At 51.3% G+C, this 13,990-nt stretch overlaps 1 protein-coding gene across 1 annotated transcript; it reads left to right on the plus strand.

Annotated features, from left to right (window-relative positions):
* Nucleotides 1-561: 561 nt before the first annotated feature.
* On the plus strand, nucleotides 562-2,165 carry LOC119110091 (TLR4 interactor with leucine rich repeats-like; the record flags this gene model as incomplete). The annotated part of the gene is made up of 4 exons (XM_037233831.1): nucleotides 562-570; nucleotides 894-1,325; nucleotides 1,404-1,922; nucleotides 2,115-2,165. Coding segments are annotated over exons 1-4 (1,011 nt in total), but the record flags the coding sequence as incomplete, so codon positions are not given.
* Nucleotides 2,166-13,990: the final 11,825 nt, after the last annotated feature.

Genomic DNA, 13,990 nt, shown 5'->3' on the forward strand with positions numbered 1-13,990 from the left:
AAAGCGCGCACATAGTTTAATTTGCACGAAATTGACTGGGGTCAAGCCTGCCGACCCCGCTGGTGGTCGCGCTCACGGGAGAAGGCTGTGCTCGGTGGGGACCATCGGCCGCGGGCATGATGTCTCTGTCCCATCACTTTGGCGGATGACGTGACTACAACCGGATATGTTGAAAGAGGAGGAGTGACATATCATCCCCGTCAGCTCGGTGATGGGAAGACAGGCAGTCATGACTGTGATCCCACAACGGAGTTGCAGTCATGACATGAAAACAAAGAAATATATCGAGCGGTGCATAGAACGGACGGACCCGAAATGGGCTCCGCGCTACGAACGTGTTGGGATAGTTTTGCCTCTGTCAGGCGTTAATGTTGTGATCTACATGGCATTTGATACGACTGACCACCACGTGATGTCCGGTCGCGATCCTGCTGTGAACTGAAAGCCATATCGGGCCTGCGTCACCTGACTTTTAAACAGGGGCGGCGACAAAATGACCTACGACAGACCGCGCACGAACAGAGCTGGCTGCGTAGTACAAGTAGTGCCGGGCTTCGCACCATGGCCCGGGCAAGGTATTGTATACGGCGAGGGCACGAACCCGTGTTGATTATAACTGGTTAAGCGATCGAGACTAGCCGAGACCACGCCATCGCTCTGTAGGTGACTGAAAGAGGTGTTCAGCAGAACTTCTAAGCTGGCAGATGAGTCGACGGCTGGCCTCCCGCCCGTCCTCGGGGCCGAGGCGGGCGCGTCGGGCGGGGTTCGCTAACGGCTGCCTGCCCGCCTCTGTTGCAGATGAGCGTGCTGCGCGCGTGATGCTGCCGGCCGCCCGCCTGCGCCTGCTGCCGCTGGCGGCGCTAGTGTCGCTGGCGTCGGCCTTCTGTCCACAGCACTGCCGCTGCGACGACGCCCGGCTGGAGGCCAACTGCTCTGGCGCCCAGCTCGACAGCTTCCCGATCGCGCTGAATCCGCGCCTGAAGCGGCTCCTGCTGGCCGGCGGCGGCATCCGCCAGCTGCACCGCAACATGATGGTCTCCTCATACAAGCAGCTGGAGGTGCTGGACCTCAGCCGGAATGGTCTGCGGGACTTGCAGCTGGGCAGCTTTGCGCACCAGCACCGGCTGCGCGAGCTGCGGCTGGCTGGCAACCGGCTGTCGCAGCTGGCGCCGCGCGTGCTGGCCGGGCTGCAACAGCTGCGCGAACTGGACCTCAGCGGTAACCAGCTGCAGAGCCTACCAAGCGGCCTGCTGCGCACCGTGCCTCTGCTCGAGGACCTCAACCTGGCTGACAATCAGCTGCATCTGCTACCGGCGGACAGCCTGGCGGGCGGCGCCGGCCTGCGGCGGCTCAGCCTGGCCGGCAACCGGCTGCGGCAGGCGCCAGCGGCGGCGCTGGCGCAGCTGCCGCAGCTGGCGGTGCTCGATCTCTCCTCCAACCGGCTGGCGCAGCTGGACGGCGGGGATCTGGTGCTGCCTGAACTGACGCACCTCAGCCTTGCTGGGAACCGGCTGGCGCGGCTAGACAGCGCCGCGTTCGCAGACCTCGGCTCCCTGCGTCGCCTCGTGCTCTCCGACGCCGGGCTAGCTCGCCTGGAGGGCGCCACCTTCGCGCCGCTCGCGCAGCTTGAGGAGCTCTACCTGGACGGGAACCGCCTGCGGCGGCTGGGCGGCGAGCCGCTGCGCGTGCTTCCGCGGCTCCGACTGCTCTCCGTGAGCGGATGTCCGCTGCTGAGCGCGCTCGAGCCGGACGCCTTCGCCGCCGGGCCGGCGCTCCAGGAGCTCCTGATCGAGCGCAACCCGCGCCTGACGGCCGTGCCGGCCGGCGCCTTCCTGCGCCTACCACGTCTGCGTCGGCTCAGCCTGCGCGCCAACGCGCTCGCCTGGCTGCCGGCCGACGCCTGCGCCTGGCCGCGCTTGCAAGCGGGCCTGGGCGACAACCCGTGGTTGTGTGACTGCGCTTTGCGCTGGCTCGCCGAGGCGGCAAATAACGACAGCTGGGGCGGCGCCGCTTGTGCGCACCCGCCGGCGCTGCGTGGTCGACCCGTGTCCGGTCTCTCGGCGGAGGAGCTGGGCTGCACGCCGCGCCGCACAGCCCCGCCCCTGGCGCTGGTCGCGGCGCTGGTGGGGTTGCTGGTGGCGCTGGCGCTGACGGCCGGCGCGCTGCTCGCTTGCCGCCGCCGGCGCCGGCTCCGCAAGCGGCTCCAGGTGTTTGGCTGGCGGGGCCGGCCGGCCGCGTCCGACAAGGCGCCGCCGCCGCCGCCGGCCGCCACATACTACTATCGGGACGCACAGGGGCTGGACGGTGGCGGGGATGTCAGGCTGGTGCCCGTCACAGAACTGTGACCGCCGCATGGAGCGGACCTGGGGCGAGACGTGAGCGATTCCAACCTGAGCTGGGGCCGCAATAGACCTGGTCCTCCGGGAGGCTGCAATGGATCTGGTCCTGCGGGAGATCGCAGTGGACCTGGTCCTCCGGGGGGCCGCAGTGGATCTGGTCCTCTGGAAGACCGCAGTGGATCTGATCGTCTGAGGGGACGACGGTGGACCTGGTCCTCTGAGGGGCTGTAAAGGACCTGGTTGTCAGGAGAATCGCAGCAGACCTCGGGAGAGACCGGAACGGGTCCCGGGCCGACCCGCGCTGTGAAGTGCACCAAAGTGGGAAGCGGAGGGGAACACGGTAGGCCGCTAGTCTGGCGGGAGTGAGGTGATCGTGCCGCGCGATTGTGGCAGGGGCCCGTCTGTGATCGACCGAAAACGCTGCCGTTGCGTTCAGCATATCATAGATACTGGAGTGTTCCGGTTGTGGACTGATTGCCTCGGATTGACTGAGCTGTTGAAGCGACGCTGGGCGTGGATGCAGTTGGGAAGATGCGATGCAAGTGTCGTGTGGTTGATGCTTCCTTGGTCTGTAAAGCCGTGCTCATGCATTGGCATTTCGGTATTTGCGGTTATTCGCGTGCATTGTGAGAACCGTGGTGGCCAGTATCGCGTAAGTGCTCATGCCCAGGTGTACTTTTCACTTCATATTGTCATAGAACGATGTTATCCCAGATGACGTCGGTTAGAACACATCAGCCAACGCTGTGTTTGCTATGTCTTGACTGATTGGACATGTCACCTCAAGTTGTGATATGTCACGGAAGCCGGCAGCAGTTGGTCGGAAAATGGTCTTGGATGTGGTCGGAAAATTCGTAGGATGTATCTTTGGAATCATCAGTTTTTTTTAAGGTACCGCTACTGTTCATCTTTCACTGTACGTGTCATGCAAACATAGCCTTCTTCATTTTGATTTGTGTCGTGCTGCAAGCTTCCAAGCCACACAAGTGCCATGTCTCGAACTTCCTTCTCGATCGATCTTCGAACTTCTCGATCGGGCGCTCCAAAAAAAAATTGAGAGGAAGTTGCACTATTTCAGGTGGGCGGTATCAGTCTGGATGGAAATCTGGTTTTAGAATGCTAACAGCCTACTCGTTCGAGGCAAAATAAAACTAGATCAGGCTTTTGATAGGTCTGGTTCCTCAATAACAATTCGGCATCGAGTAGAGAGTCCTAGAATGTAAACATGCGCGTGCAATTTCAACTGAATGTCGAAGCCTGCACATTGCCACAGGTATAACTGCACCCATTATTGTGCATTGTGATTGGTGCAGATCACTCCGACCTAAGACCCACTCTTCAACGCTGTAGATGGTCATGCGTTCGACTTGCGCGAATATCTCTATCCGCCTTAATTCCTTCACTGAATACAGTCGTAACAGGCAGCAAAGCGAACGCCCTGGTTTCAGCCACGCCATCAAAACATCAATCTCGGCCTGCATGCAAGCAGGCGATTGTGGACTGCAGAGCCGCAGCCATGCCGTAACAAGTGCACGGTGCGTTGTTGCCTGATCAACAGTAGTGCATGCAGCGAGACTATAGCTCGCAGCCGCCATGGCCCGCTGATTGGGTCAGCAGAGGGTTAGGGTCGGGACAACCCCTCCCCCTCCCCTGGACCGCAGAGTTGAGAACCGCGCCTCCGCTCACAGGTCCGGCGCTGCATTCATGCATGCATATCAAGCTGAAGGCATTATTCGCATACGTTGAGCATCACATTGTCACAATGTCTTGTGACGCTGCACTCGTTGGAATGCACCGCCGGAACAGCTCGCTGTCTGGGAAACACGACGTGGCCTTTCCTGTGGCCCGGGCCCGACGGCGACGGCTGGTGGCTCCGAAATACCATCCAGCTGACTGGCAGGAACGCTTTGCTGCTGATGTGCGCATACGTCGCCACTGAAAGGCATCGTATCGCTGTTGGCCTGGAACAGCATGGGATGCTTCGTGAGCTGAAGCGCAGAACGGGACGGCAAACGTCCCCAGTGGCACGTTCGGATTTCAGCTGACGCCGTGATTCATGCGGCAAGAAAGGCGGCATGCTACGCGTCGCGCAGTTCACGTGCAAGTTTTTGTTTGATCCTGGCGCCTGGTGGCAGGCTGGTAAAATCGTTTCGGCACGCCGCTAATCTGCAGCGCGCGGATTATCCTCGCGCTCCGCCGGTGTCGGTGGCCTCAGGGCAAGACTGACGCTCACTTGATATACGCGCTCCGCCTGCACACGTAACAGGTTTAAGTTCTGCCGGTGTTAAAATGTATGTCTGACCCTCGAAGCTCTCAGTTTGTTCAAGGCGCGAAAAGGATCAGGTGAAAAGTGCACGCCGAAAAATTAAAGGAGTGTTCCACATTTATGTGGAACAGATATCAGAACAGATCAGTGGAACAGATATGAACCGGGCAGATATCAGTCACCTTGCCGTTCGTAACGTCATAACAGCGCCACTCAAGTCCTGCTTTTCCATAAGCCATGCGGCGAGCAAGGCCAAGAAAAATGTATTTCTGGAAACGTTCATATCTGGCATTGGGGAGCGCGATTTCTAGATATAACAACTCTCAATTGACTCTCAATTAATGTTGTGCGAGGTACAATATATGATCAAACCATGACGCATTGAAGAGCACATTTACTAAACAGGGAGTTGTGCTGTCTAGAGCAGTCTTCTCGAATTAAAAAGCATAACAATAGTTATAAGTGAGCTTTTTTCGTCATGTCTGATGCTTGCTTTAACATCTTCGGATGCGAAACGTTCTCTTTAACACGCGCTCTGTTGGGAGGCTCAAATTGACCCCCCCAAAGGTTTTTCCGGAATGGTTTCCGAACGGCGCGTCATAGCCGCGCCAAATTTTGCATAGTTGTAGGCAATTGAATAGCTGATCGTCTGGCATCAATAATTTGGACGTATCTTGTAGAGTCGCTGACCTATTGCCGGTCAAAGTCAGACCATGGTTTTAGCGGGGACAGTTTCTAGGGAATTGTTCATTCTGATCCAAGAACTGAGTGTTAGACGAGGCCATACATCTCTGACATACTCTCTTAGGTGACACAACAATTTGATTAACAAATTACATTGACCTAAGGTCAGGTATGAAGGTCGGACCAGGGTTAAAATCAAACTGTTTTATTATTGTAGGGCTTGCTGAGTGGGGTAGATTTTGGTGCTCATTTCGAATGTATTAATAATTGGAACTGCATTAGACTCCTTTCATAGACTTTTTCAATGTCAGAATAGGTCACTGATCTAGAATGACCCGGGGCAATATTTTGTTTTTAGGAGCATACTGCCCAGCGAAATCTCTGTTGCTTGTCCAAACGCAAAACTCAAAACGGTTCCGTACGTTTCCGGCCACCATAACCCTCAAAAGGTCAAACAAGGTCACTGAACTTAGATGGGCATGCGAATTTTTGCTTGGAACAGTTATCTAGGTTTCAGGGTCTAGTCGAAGACCAGCCTGGAACTTGACCTTGTTTGACCTTATTTGACCCAAAGATCATGACCTAGGAACCTCAAACTTTGACCTAGGTAAGTTCACGTACAGGTCAACACACCCAGCGAATTGAAATCGGTGTTTCTTGCTCCCTTAGTTCCTGAAATCTCAGGGGGTCAAATCGACCCCCCACCCGAGCGGAGGGCATCCAACCGGTCACCCGCGCGGGTGTTAAGTGAGGTTTATAAGTTTACGATTCAAACGTGCCCAGAGTAGCATTTACGACAAAAACATGGGATGTGTTTGGTTGTTTTGGGACAAAAGTGCGCGTGGAAAAAGTACGCATGCACATAGGCGTAGGAACGTTTCAAAAAGTGTGGGGGGGGAGTGGCAAACTCAGGGTGTACTTCAGGAACTTTTTCTGGAAAGCAAGCCCGATAACCGGGGAGGGGGGGGGGGGCAGGGAATGGAGAGGCTGTTAATATGCATCTATGCAATTAGAGCTGTTTCTCACTGGTGCACAATCTTGCCTGTTCGACTCATCTGTCATTTGGTAAATAAGGCTACCCGGCTCCCTAGATTATTCGTCCATTTGAATATTCTCTTTCCCGGGGAGGAGAAAGTCCACGAGCGGGTAGTCATTTTGGGTCATTGAGGAATCATCTGCCTCCAGTGTAGATGCCAAAATACGGCCTGGATATATGCTGGTGAGAATTTTGAAAGTGGATCGACGGCTCACAGTGCGGCAGATTTTTCATGCGCCTACATTTCGCTGGCTGTTTTTCAAGAGATAAGACTTGTCGCAGTATTTTAGGCGAAAAAATCGGGAGCCTGAAACTGCTAGCAACAATGTGACAAAAGCCATAAAACTGGACACTCTCTCTTAAGAACTAAGCCACATAATAAGGCCCATCTGTCATACGTTTCTTATCTGGGCCCTGCTCCTGTCCGCCGTCGGTGGCCACTGCCCTGGCCCGGATGTTTCCCTCATGACTGACTGCGAACTGATCGTATGGCTGCTTTGTTGCATACTTTTGGATCAGCGTTACTACTTCATGGTGTATGCAACATGTGTTGGACACCTGCAACAGCGTCTTTTTCAGAATTATTTTCCCTCACAACAAACCATCGTAGAAAAAAGCCTCCGGGAAGCTGTCTGCCTTAGGCATGAAATTGTCCAAAGGACACTTCATTGCTCATCATGCAACGTATGCGACTTGGTCTGCTTTTGTGTGTAGGCAGGGGTGTAGTCAGAGCCTTGCCAAAGGGGAACACGAGGTTGACAAAAGCCCATGTTATGGGGGTCCCCCCCAAAAAGATATTCAGATATAGGCTGCTTGTCAACAAGTGACACAGTTTTCTTCGTTTTATTGTTATTTTTACCTTGTAACCAGAAAAGAAACCAAGAGGTGCCGTGATCTCAGCTCCGTTCGTATGTTGAGACCAATGAATTGCATAAATCAGGCGCTGAACGACTGCATAGGATAAATCACCGGCGCTCTCAAGTTACGATGTGTAGTTGACTCTTTCTAAGCCGATAAAACTCAGAAGCCCGGTTAAAAATTTTATCTGGGTTCTACAGACATTGAGGACATCGCGAAGGTAGATTGTAGATCGGTATGTTTGATCCGAATTCGAAGATGAAAATTTGATTGCAGATGGAGTGGTTAACAATGTGTATTAACATGGCCAAGGCATGTTTGTCTGAAAACGTTCGTCATTCAGTTGGAATCGATAAGTGATACAGCCTATATAACGTGCTTTATGACATGCACGGTCGCAAATTTTGACACCAGGCGTTGCAGTCTCCATAGTCCGCGGAGCGTTAGCCCGGTAGCTAATATTTTAGCCGTGGCCCACCGGTGGACGAAAATGATGACGGTTCTGAAATGATCATCTTTAAACACTTTAATTGACTAGCAATATAAGTTCTGTGACGTAGTTTTGAGCATGCGCGCTCAAAAATCTTAGAAACACAAGCCTCGCATCCAGGCGTTGCAGTCTCCGTAGATAGCACAGCGTCGGCCTAGCAGCTAATATTAAGTTGTGGCCAACGGTTGAGCGGAAATGACCACGTTTCTGAAAATGTATCATTGAACGCTTCGTGACATCACATCTTGCATTTAGAAGGCAGTCTGAGCGCATATTTCACGAGTGCAATTTTTAGACTGATGAAAATAATGGATTGGCCCTTAAAGCACCGCGAAGGGAGGCTGGAATGTGATGGTTGAACTGGGAGAATAAAGGCAATTTTTTATTTTTCGTGTTTTTGCACCTATCGATCTATCCAGAAGACAAATTAACACGGCGCCTGCCGTCTGGTGGCACTTGCAGTGGCCAAAACTTTTCGGTTTTACGGAAGTTGCAACCCAGATCATCCTTGTCCTTGCTTTCGAGGTTGCGGGCGGGCATGTCCAAGACTTTTGGTGTAATTTGTTTCAATAACACATTCTGAAAAAATGAACGTTCTCAGGCAAACACGCTATGGCCTCGCTCATTTTCTTAAGCTCATTTCGACCCACCCTATTCAACAATGATGGGACCCCCACTTACTCAACGATAATGAGGCCCCTTTTTCCTTCCGAGCAAGGGGCCTCTTGGGTAGAACACCAGGGGTACATTACCGTTTCCGGTCAAGGGCTGAAGGGCCATTCCGTCCCATCGCGAAGTGTCTTCTGGCTATCATTCTGGTGCCACGGGGCGGGATCTCCTGGTCGATCCGGAGGCCATGAGAAGGATATATCATATTCACCTTGCTTCCCTCCCTGACACGGAAGGCCTTCCGACCCGCGTGGTTGGCCCCGGGTCAGCATAGGAACGCTCACTGACGCAACAACATCCCTGATCACCGCAGGTAGTCCGATAGCTGTCGCATAGACTCCAGTTCTGTTTTTTTTGTGTTCTTCAGATGTATTGAGTTCTCCCTGACTGTAGATTATAGATAAAATGAGGTTCCTAATTTGCATTAACATGGCTAACCCATGTTTGTCTTAAAATGCTCAAGATCCTGTCAGAGCTGATTACTGATAAGAAAACTACGTAGCATGGTGGCAAAAACAGCCACGGCGCCTGGCGTTGCAGTCTCCAGGCCATGCGGCTTCGGTCTTGTGGCTGTAACACTAAGCGATGGCTAATGAGCAGACGAACAAGATGACGCATCTTAAGGGAGATGGCTGGTGAACTAGGTAAATCGGCATGCATGTTTGATGTGGTGCGAAAGTAAGCCAAGTGTAACCTTAATCTGAAAAGTGGGGGAGGGGCAGTTGACATTGCTGGTCCCCCCACCTTAAAAAGTGGGGGGCCATGGCCCCCCTGGCCCCCCTGCTCCTACGCCCATGCGCATGCATGAAGTACGTACGCAATTGTTCGTAAAAAACCTACGTGAGGTATAAAGTTTGCATTTCAAAAGTACGCATGCAAGAAATCCTACGGAAAAGTTCGTAGGGAAATTTCGTACAGAGGAAAGTACGTATGGAAAATAGGCGCGTTTACAAAAGTTCGTCAGCGCAAAAGGTCGTATGGAAAAACTCGTGTACATAAAGCAATACGCAATCGTTCGTGAGCAATTGAACGCACGCTGATGTTCGAAGCGGAAAAAAATGGTTTGACAAAAAATACATGCGCAAGGGTTCGTTAGTGGTAAAGGCGTAGAGGCAGGCTTGCCTTAGGTACTCCTCTTTCCGTGAATCATGAACATGAAGCCTTAAGCGATGCATGAAAGAAGTTTAACTCATAGTTGTGAATGATTTTGCTATGGGGGGGGGGGGGGGTGTGTTCCAGAACAGGCTGACCGCCAGGGTGCTGAATCATGAGCCGACAGACCTTAACACGCGCCCGGGTGGCCGGTTGGATACTTTTCGCTCGAGTGGGGGTCAGTTTGAACCCCTCCTCTGATATCTCAGGAACTAAGAGAGCCAGAGACAAAAAAATTCTCAGGGTGTGTTGACCTGTATATGGACCCACATAGGTCATAGCTTGAGGGTCCTGAGTCATGATCTTCGGGTCAAATAAGGTCAAACAAGGTCAAATTCAAAGTTGGTCTCCAAAGGGCCCCTAGAACCTAGATAGCTGTTACTGACAAAACGTCGCAGGCTCATATAAGATCAGTGAACTCGTTTGACCTTTTGGAGGTTATGGTGACCCAAATCATACCAGACCGCTTTGGGCTTTGCATTTGGATAAGCGACGAAGATTACGCTAGGCAGTAAGTTCCCAAAAACAAAATGTTGACCGTGTTCATCCTAGATCAATGAGCTATTCTGACCATTAAGAAGTCTACGGAAGGTGTATAATACGGTTCCTGTTCCCAATCAGTTCAAAATGAGCACCAGAAGCTACCCCACACAGCAAGCGCTAGAGTAATAAAACAGGTCGGTTTTGACCTTGGTCTGACCTTCATACCTGATCTTAGGTCAATATAATTTGCTCATTCAATTGTTGCGTTGTCTAAAGAAGTATCTCAGAGATGTATGGCTTCGTATAATACTCCGTTGTGGCATCAGATTGGACGATTTCCTAGAAATTGCCCTCGCTGAAACCACGGCCTGACTTTGACCTGCCGTAGGTCATCGACCTTACGAGGTACATCTAAATTGTTGGTGGCAAACGACCCGCTACTCAACTGTCTATAGCTATGCAAGTGTTGGCGCGGCTACGCCGCACCGTTCGTAAATAATTCCGGAAAAACCTTGGGAGGAAGGGTCAAGTTGACCCCCCACCCGAGCGCGTGTTAAATCTACTGAGATTTGGTTTCCGGGGATGATCTAAGGCGTAAATTCCACTGACTGAGTTCTAGCTTGGTCCAGCACGCGGTTTTAAAATGATGCTCCTTTGAGTTGACAAGCTCCGATTAGGGTAGCATTTGGTTAGCATAAACGGTCGTTTCAATATAATTTGGTTTAAGTTAGCAAATTTGTGGGCTTAAGCCAAACCCTATGTATTTAGGTTGAAATGCGTAGATCCGAAGTTATACCACCGTACGACAAGTCAGGATAATATGGTTTCATATAACACCGTCAATTGGACGGAATTTTTGTCTAACTCGTCGTCCAGGGCCGCATTCGATCCTTCGTCAGCACGCTTGTCAGCATCAAACACAGCCCAGTGTTCATGCTACGTGACCACAAAGTCACGGTGACCGGACAAAGAGTCAAAAGCCAAGAAGCCAATGGATAAAGCGTCAAATCATACGAAGTTAAATGGCAAAAAAAAGCAAAAAGATAAAAGTCAAACGCAAAAATTTCAGAGGGCAACAAGCCAAATGACAAATAGTCAAATGCTAAAAGTCAAAAGACAAAAGTCAAATGTGAAGTCAAACATAAAAAGGCAAGATTTAAAACTCATGTGTAGAATATCATAGTGGTAAAAGCTGAAAGGGATAAGAAGTACGTAAATGAGAGGCTTTCCACTTGTTTTCCACTTCCCTTGCAGCTTTCCCTACCTGCATGTAAAAAGGGAAAATATCAGTCTAAGAAATCGAAGTCAAAATGAACGAGGCGCATAGAACCCCTGAAGCAAGTAAAATAAACAAACTCTCAACCATTGCGCGGGGCAGTTTCAGTTTAAATCCAAGGGATTATATGACTTCTGCACAGTCGCAAGGCCTGTTCGTCCCATTTACGTTCAGGCTGGGCCTCATTTAATTTGTCAGCGTAGCCCCTTGCACGCCTACAGGGACCATTTTGTTGTAGGTTTCGTCAGCGACAGCGCAGCAGGGAAGAAGCAAAGGAGCAGGTACTGACCCCTATAATTGAGCTAGTAGATCTAAATTAGTGTTCCTGGCCCTCTGTGCATCAAGTCGTAAATTTCTTTCAGGTTTCTTCCCTTAATGGATCTTCTTACATAGTCCATGGGCAGCCAATTAGCCAAGAAACCAACCAAACCCATCCCATTATTTTCCAATACATTTGTAGCATCTCTATCACTTAATTGAATAGCTTGGTGAAACCAGCCGGGTACTTTTAACAGTGCTTGTTGTTTTTTACGGCTTAACCTATTAAATCATAATTGTGGCTGCCAACAAGTAGCAGTGTGCGTTTACAAATTTGAGTAGGTACCCTATGTCTACGATTGTTTTTGTTTATTTCATTGGTCACAGTAACCCAACAAAAAAGGCTACCCATGCCTTCCTAGGCCACGAAATGATGAAGAAAGGTAGCATGCACTTGCTCCAAATTAGAAAGGTGTGGTACAATTCTGAGGAGTTCGGGTAGAGAACTCAAATTTTACGAAATTCCATTTTGATCACTGGCCCGAGGCCATTTCAGCTAAATTTGGAGTCCGGCTTTTACGGCTTCACGGCTTGACGGCCTTCGCCAACTTCGTGATATCAGTAATTTGACTAAATGGTAGCCGACATTTGAGGGCGTAAACAACCACAGACCAGACTGGATGCTGATCCGCCGCGATCTGGGGAGGGGTTAACGCGTCTGGATAAACCTCTGCGCATTTGGGAAGCCAGAGGTACGGGGCTTCGATTTCCCATGGTGCCCGCCTTTGCCGCCAAAGTTAGTGGTTAGTTTTGTAGTTGCAACGGCACGTCAACTGCGTTGGTTGGAGAGACAGATGACGCCATGTAGCCTCAGTAGCTGAGTGTATCGCAACACCCCAGTGATGACGACGACGACCACCACGACCAATCGATAGTCCCCATCGACGACAATCTGGGGCAGGTCAGGTCACTCTGCTACGCACGTCACAAAAGTAGTTTCAAGCTTGCAAAAAAGCGTCCTTCTGTGCAAAACTGTAGAAGATTCACTGTCGTATTGTGTGACGGATTGTTCTTAAGTAGTGTGAGAATAACCCGAAAATTGTGGCCATCACATAGGTCACTCACTATGCGTTCTGTAAGACATGTGTTGAGCTCTTGACACGTGCTTTCTGCCATTTATTTTTAGTTATTGTGTTATTTCTATGTGCTTGGAGGGGGGGGGAGGGCATGACACAGCCAATCTATCAGTTCCGATTACAGTCCACCACAAACATATTCTTGTGCAAAACGTTGCTTGGTTTGTTCGCAAACAGGTGACAGAACGACACCGCAAAACAGGGATTGCAGCATAACGCAGCAGAGGACTCAACTGTGAATCCCTCCGACGTTTCAGGTGAAACCACATTCCAATGGCGCGCCTGTGCTTCTGTATCATACTGTGCGTACGGATCCTTACATCTGTCTAGGAACGCCGGTCTCGTGCAGACTCCTCCTTCAGTGCCGCTACGCAGTCTGTCATTCCTGTACATGTGAGGGAACCAACAAATGGCTACACGCGCATCTGTATAATATCCTTTTCTCTTCCTAGTCAACAGCAGAACCTTTTTATTGCCTTTGGATCTTCTTTCAATAATATTTGGCCCATTTGGTGTTTTCTGATTCAACTTGTAGATACAAAGCCATCTCGTTAGCGTCCTCCGCCTCCATCTTCACCTCGATGTCGTCAGGGGCGACAATACTGGCGTCGTCGCTCATGTGGACACAGGGGTCGGGGCCACCTTCCACAACATCGTCACGCCTGGGGTCGAACTCATCCAGGGTCTGTTCTTAGAATGCACCCTTCCCTTTGTCCTTCGCGATTAGTATTTTGCTCACTTTGGCAGCATGCACCGTCTTTTCGAGGAGCCTGTAGAGCTGCCTGTGAACTCGTATGTCATGGCCCAGAGAGCCACGAACCACGATATCCATTCCGGTTTCGCTGAGATGTAGCAGCTGCAGCACAGCGGCCACATGCTTTCTGTACTTCGTGGCCGTGATGTTACCTGCACGTACCCTTCTCACGAATGTCCGTACGCGGTCGCTGCCTCTGAGCGTGTCCGCATCTGGGACTGCGCCGTTGACGAAAATGTGCAGACATTCGGGAGGAATGCCAACATCCTCACTCGCTGCGATCAGCTGGCCAAGCGCCCGTTGTATTGTGATTGTCAGCGTGATGGTGAAACAAAATGGTGGATGCCAGCGCAGCTTCCGACAACTTGACCTAGTTCTTGATAGGGCGTTCGTCTTCCGACAACCGCTGAACCTGCACCAACTCATGCTGCACCTCCTTCGTGACACTCTGAATATCCACATTTAGGGAAAGCTGGACGGGCTTGTTCCACTGCCTTTACTGGAGAGTGCTAAGCGCACGAGAAGACAGCTTCCAATTTCGTTGGTGCAGCAGGAGGTTGCCCGCAGCCGCCCTCAAGGTGGCGTCTTC

The sequence above is a fragment of the Pollicipes pollicipes genome, unplaced genomic scaffold (assembly GCF_011947565.3).
Source record: "Pollicipes pollicipes isolate AB1234 unplaced genomic scaffold, Ppol_2.1 Scaffold_7231;HRSCAF=8579_pilon_pilon_pilon, whole genome shotgun sequence".
Classification (NCBI taxonomy): Eukaryota; Metazoa; Arthropoda; class Thecostraca; order Pollicipedomorpha; family Pollicipedidae; genus Pollicipes; species Pollicipes pollicipes.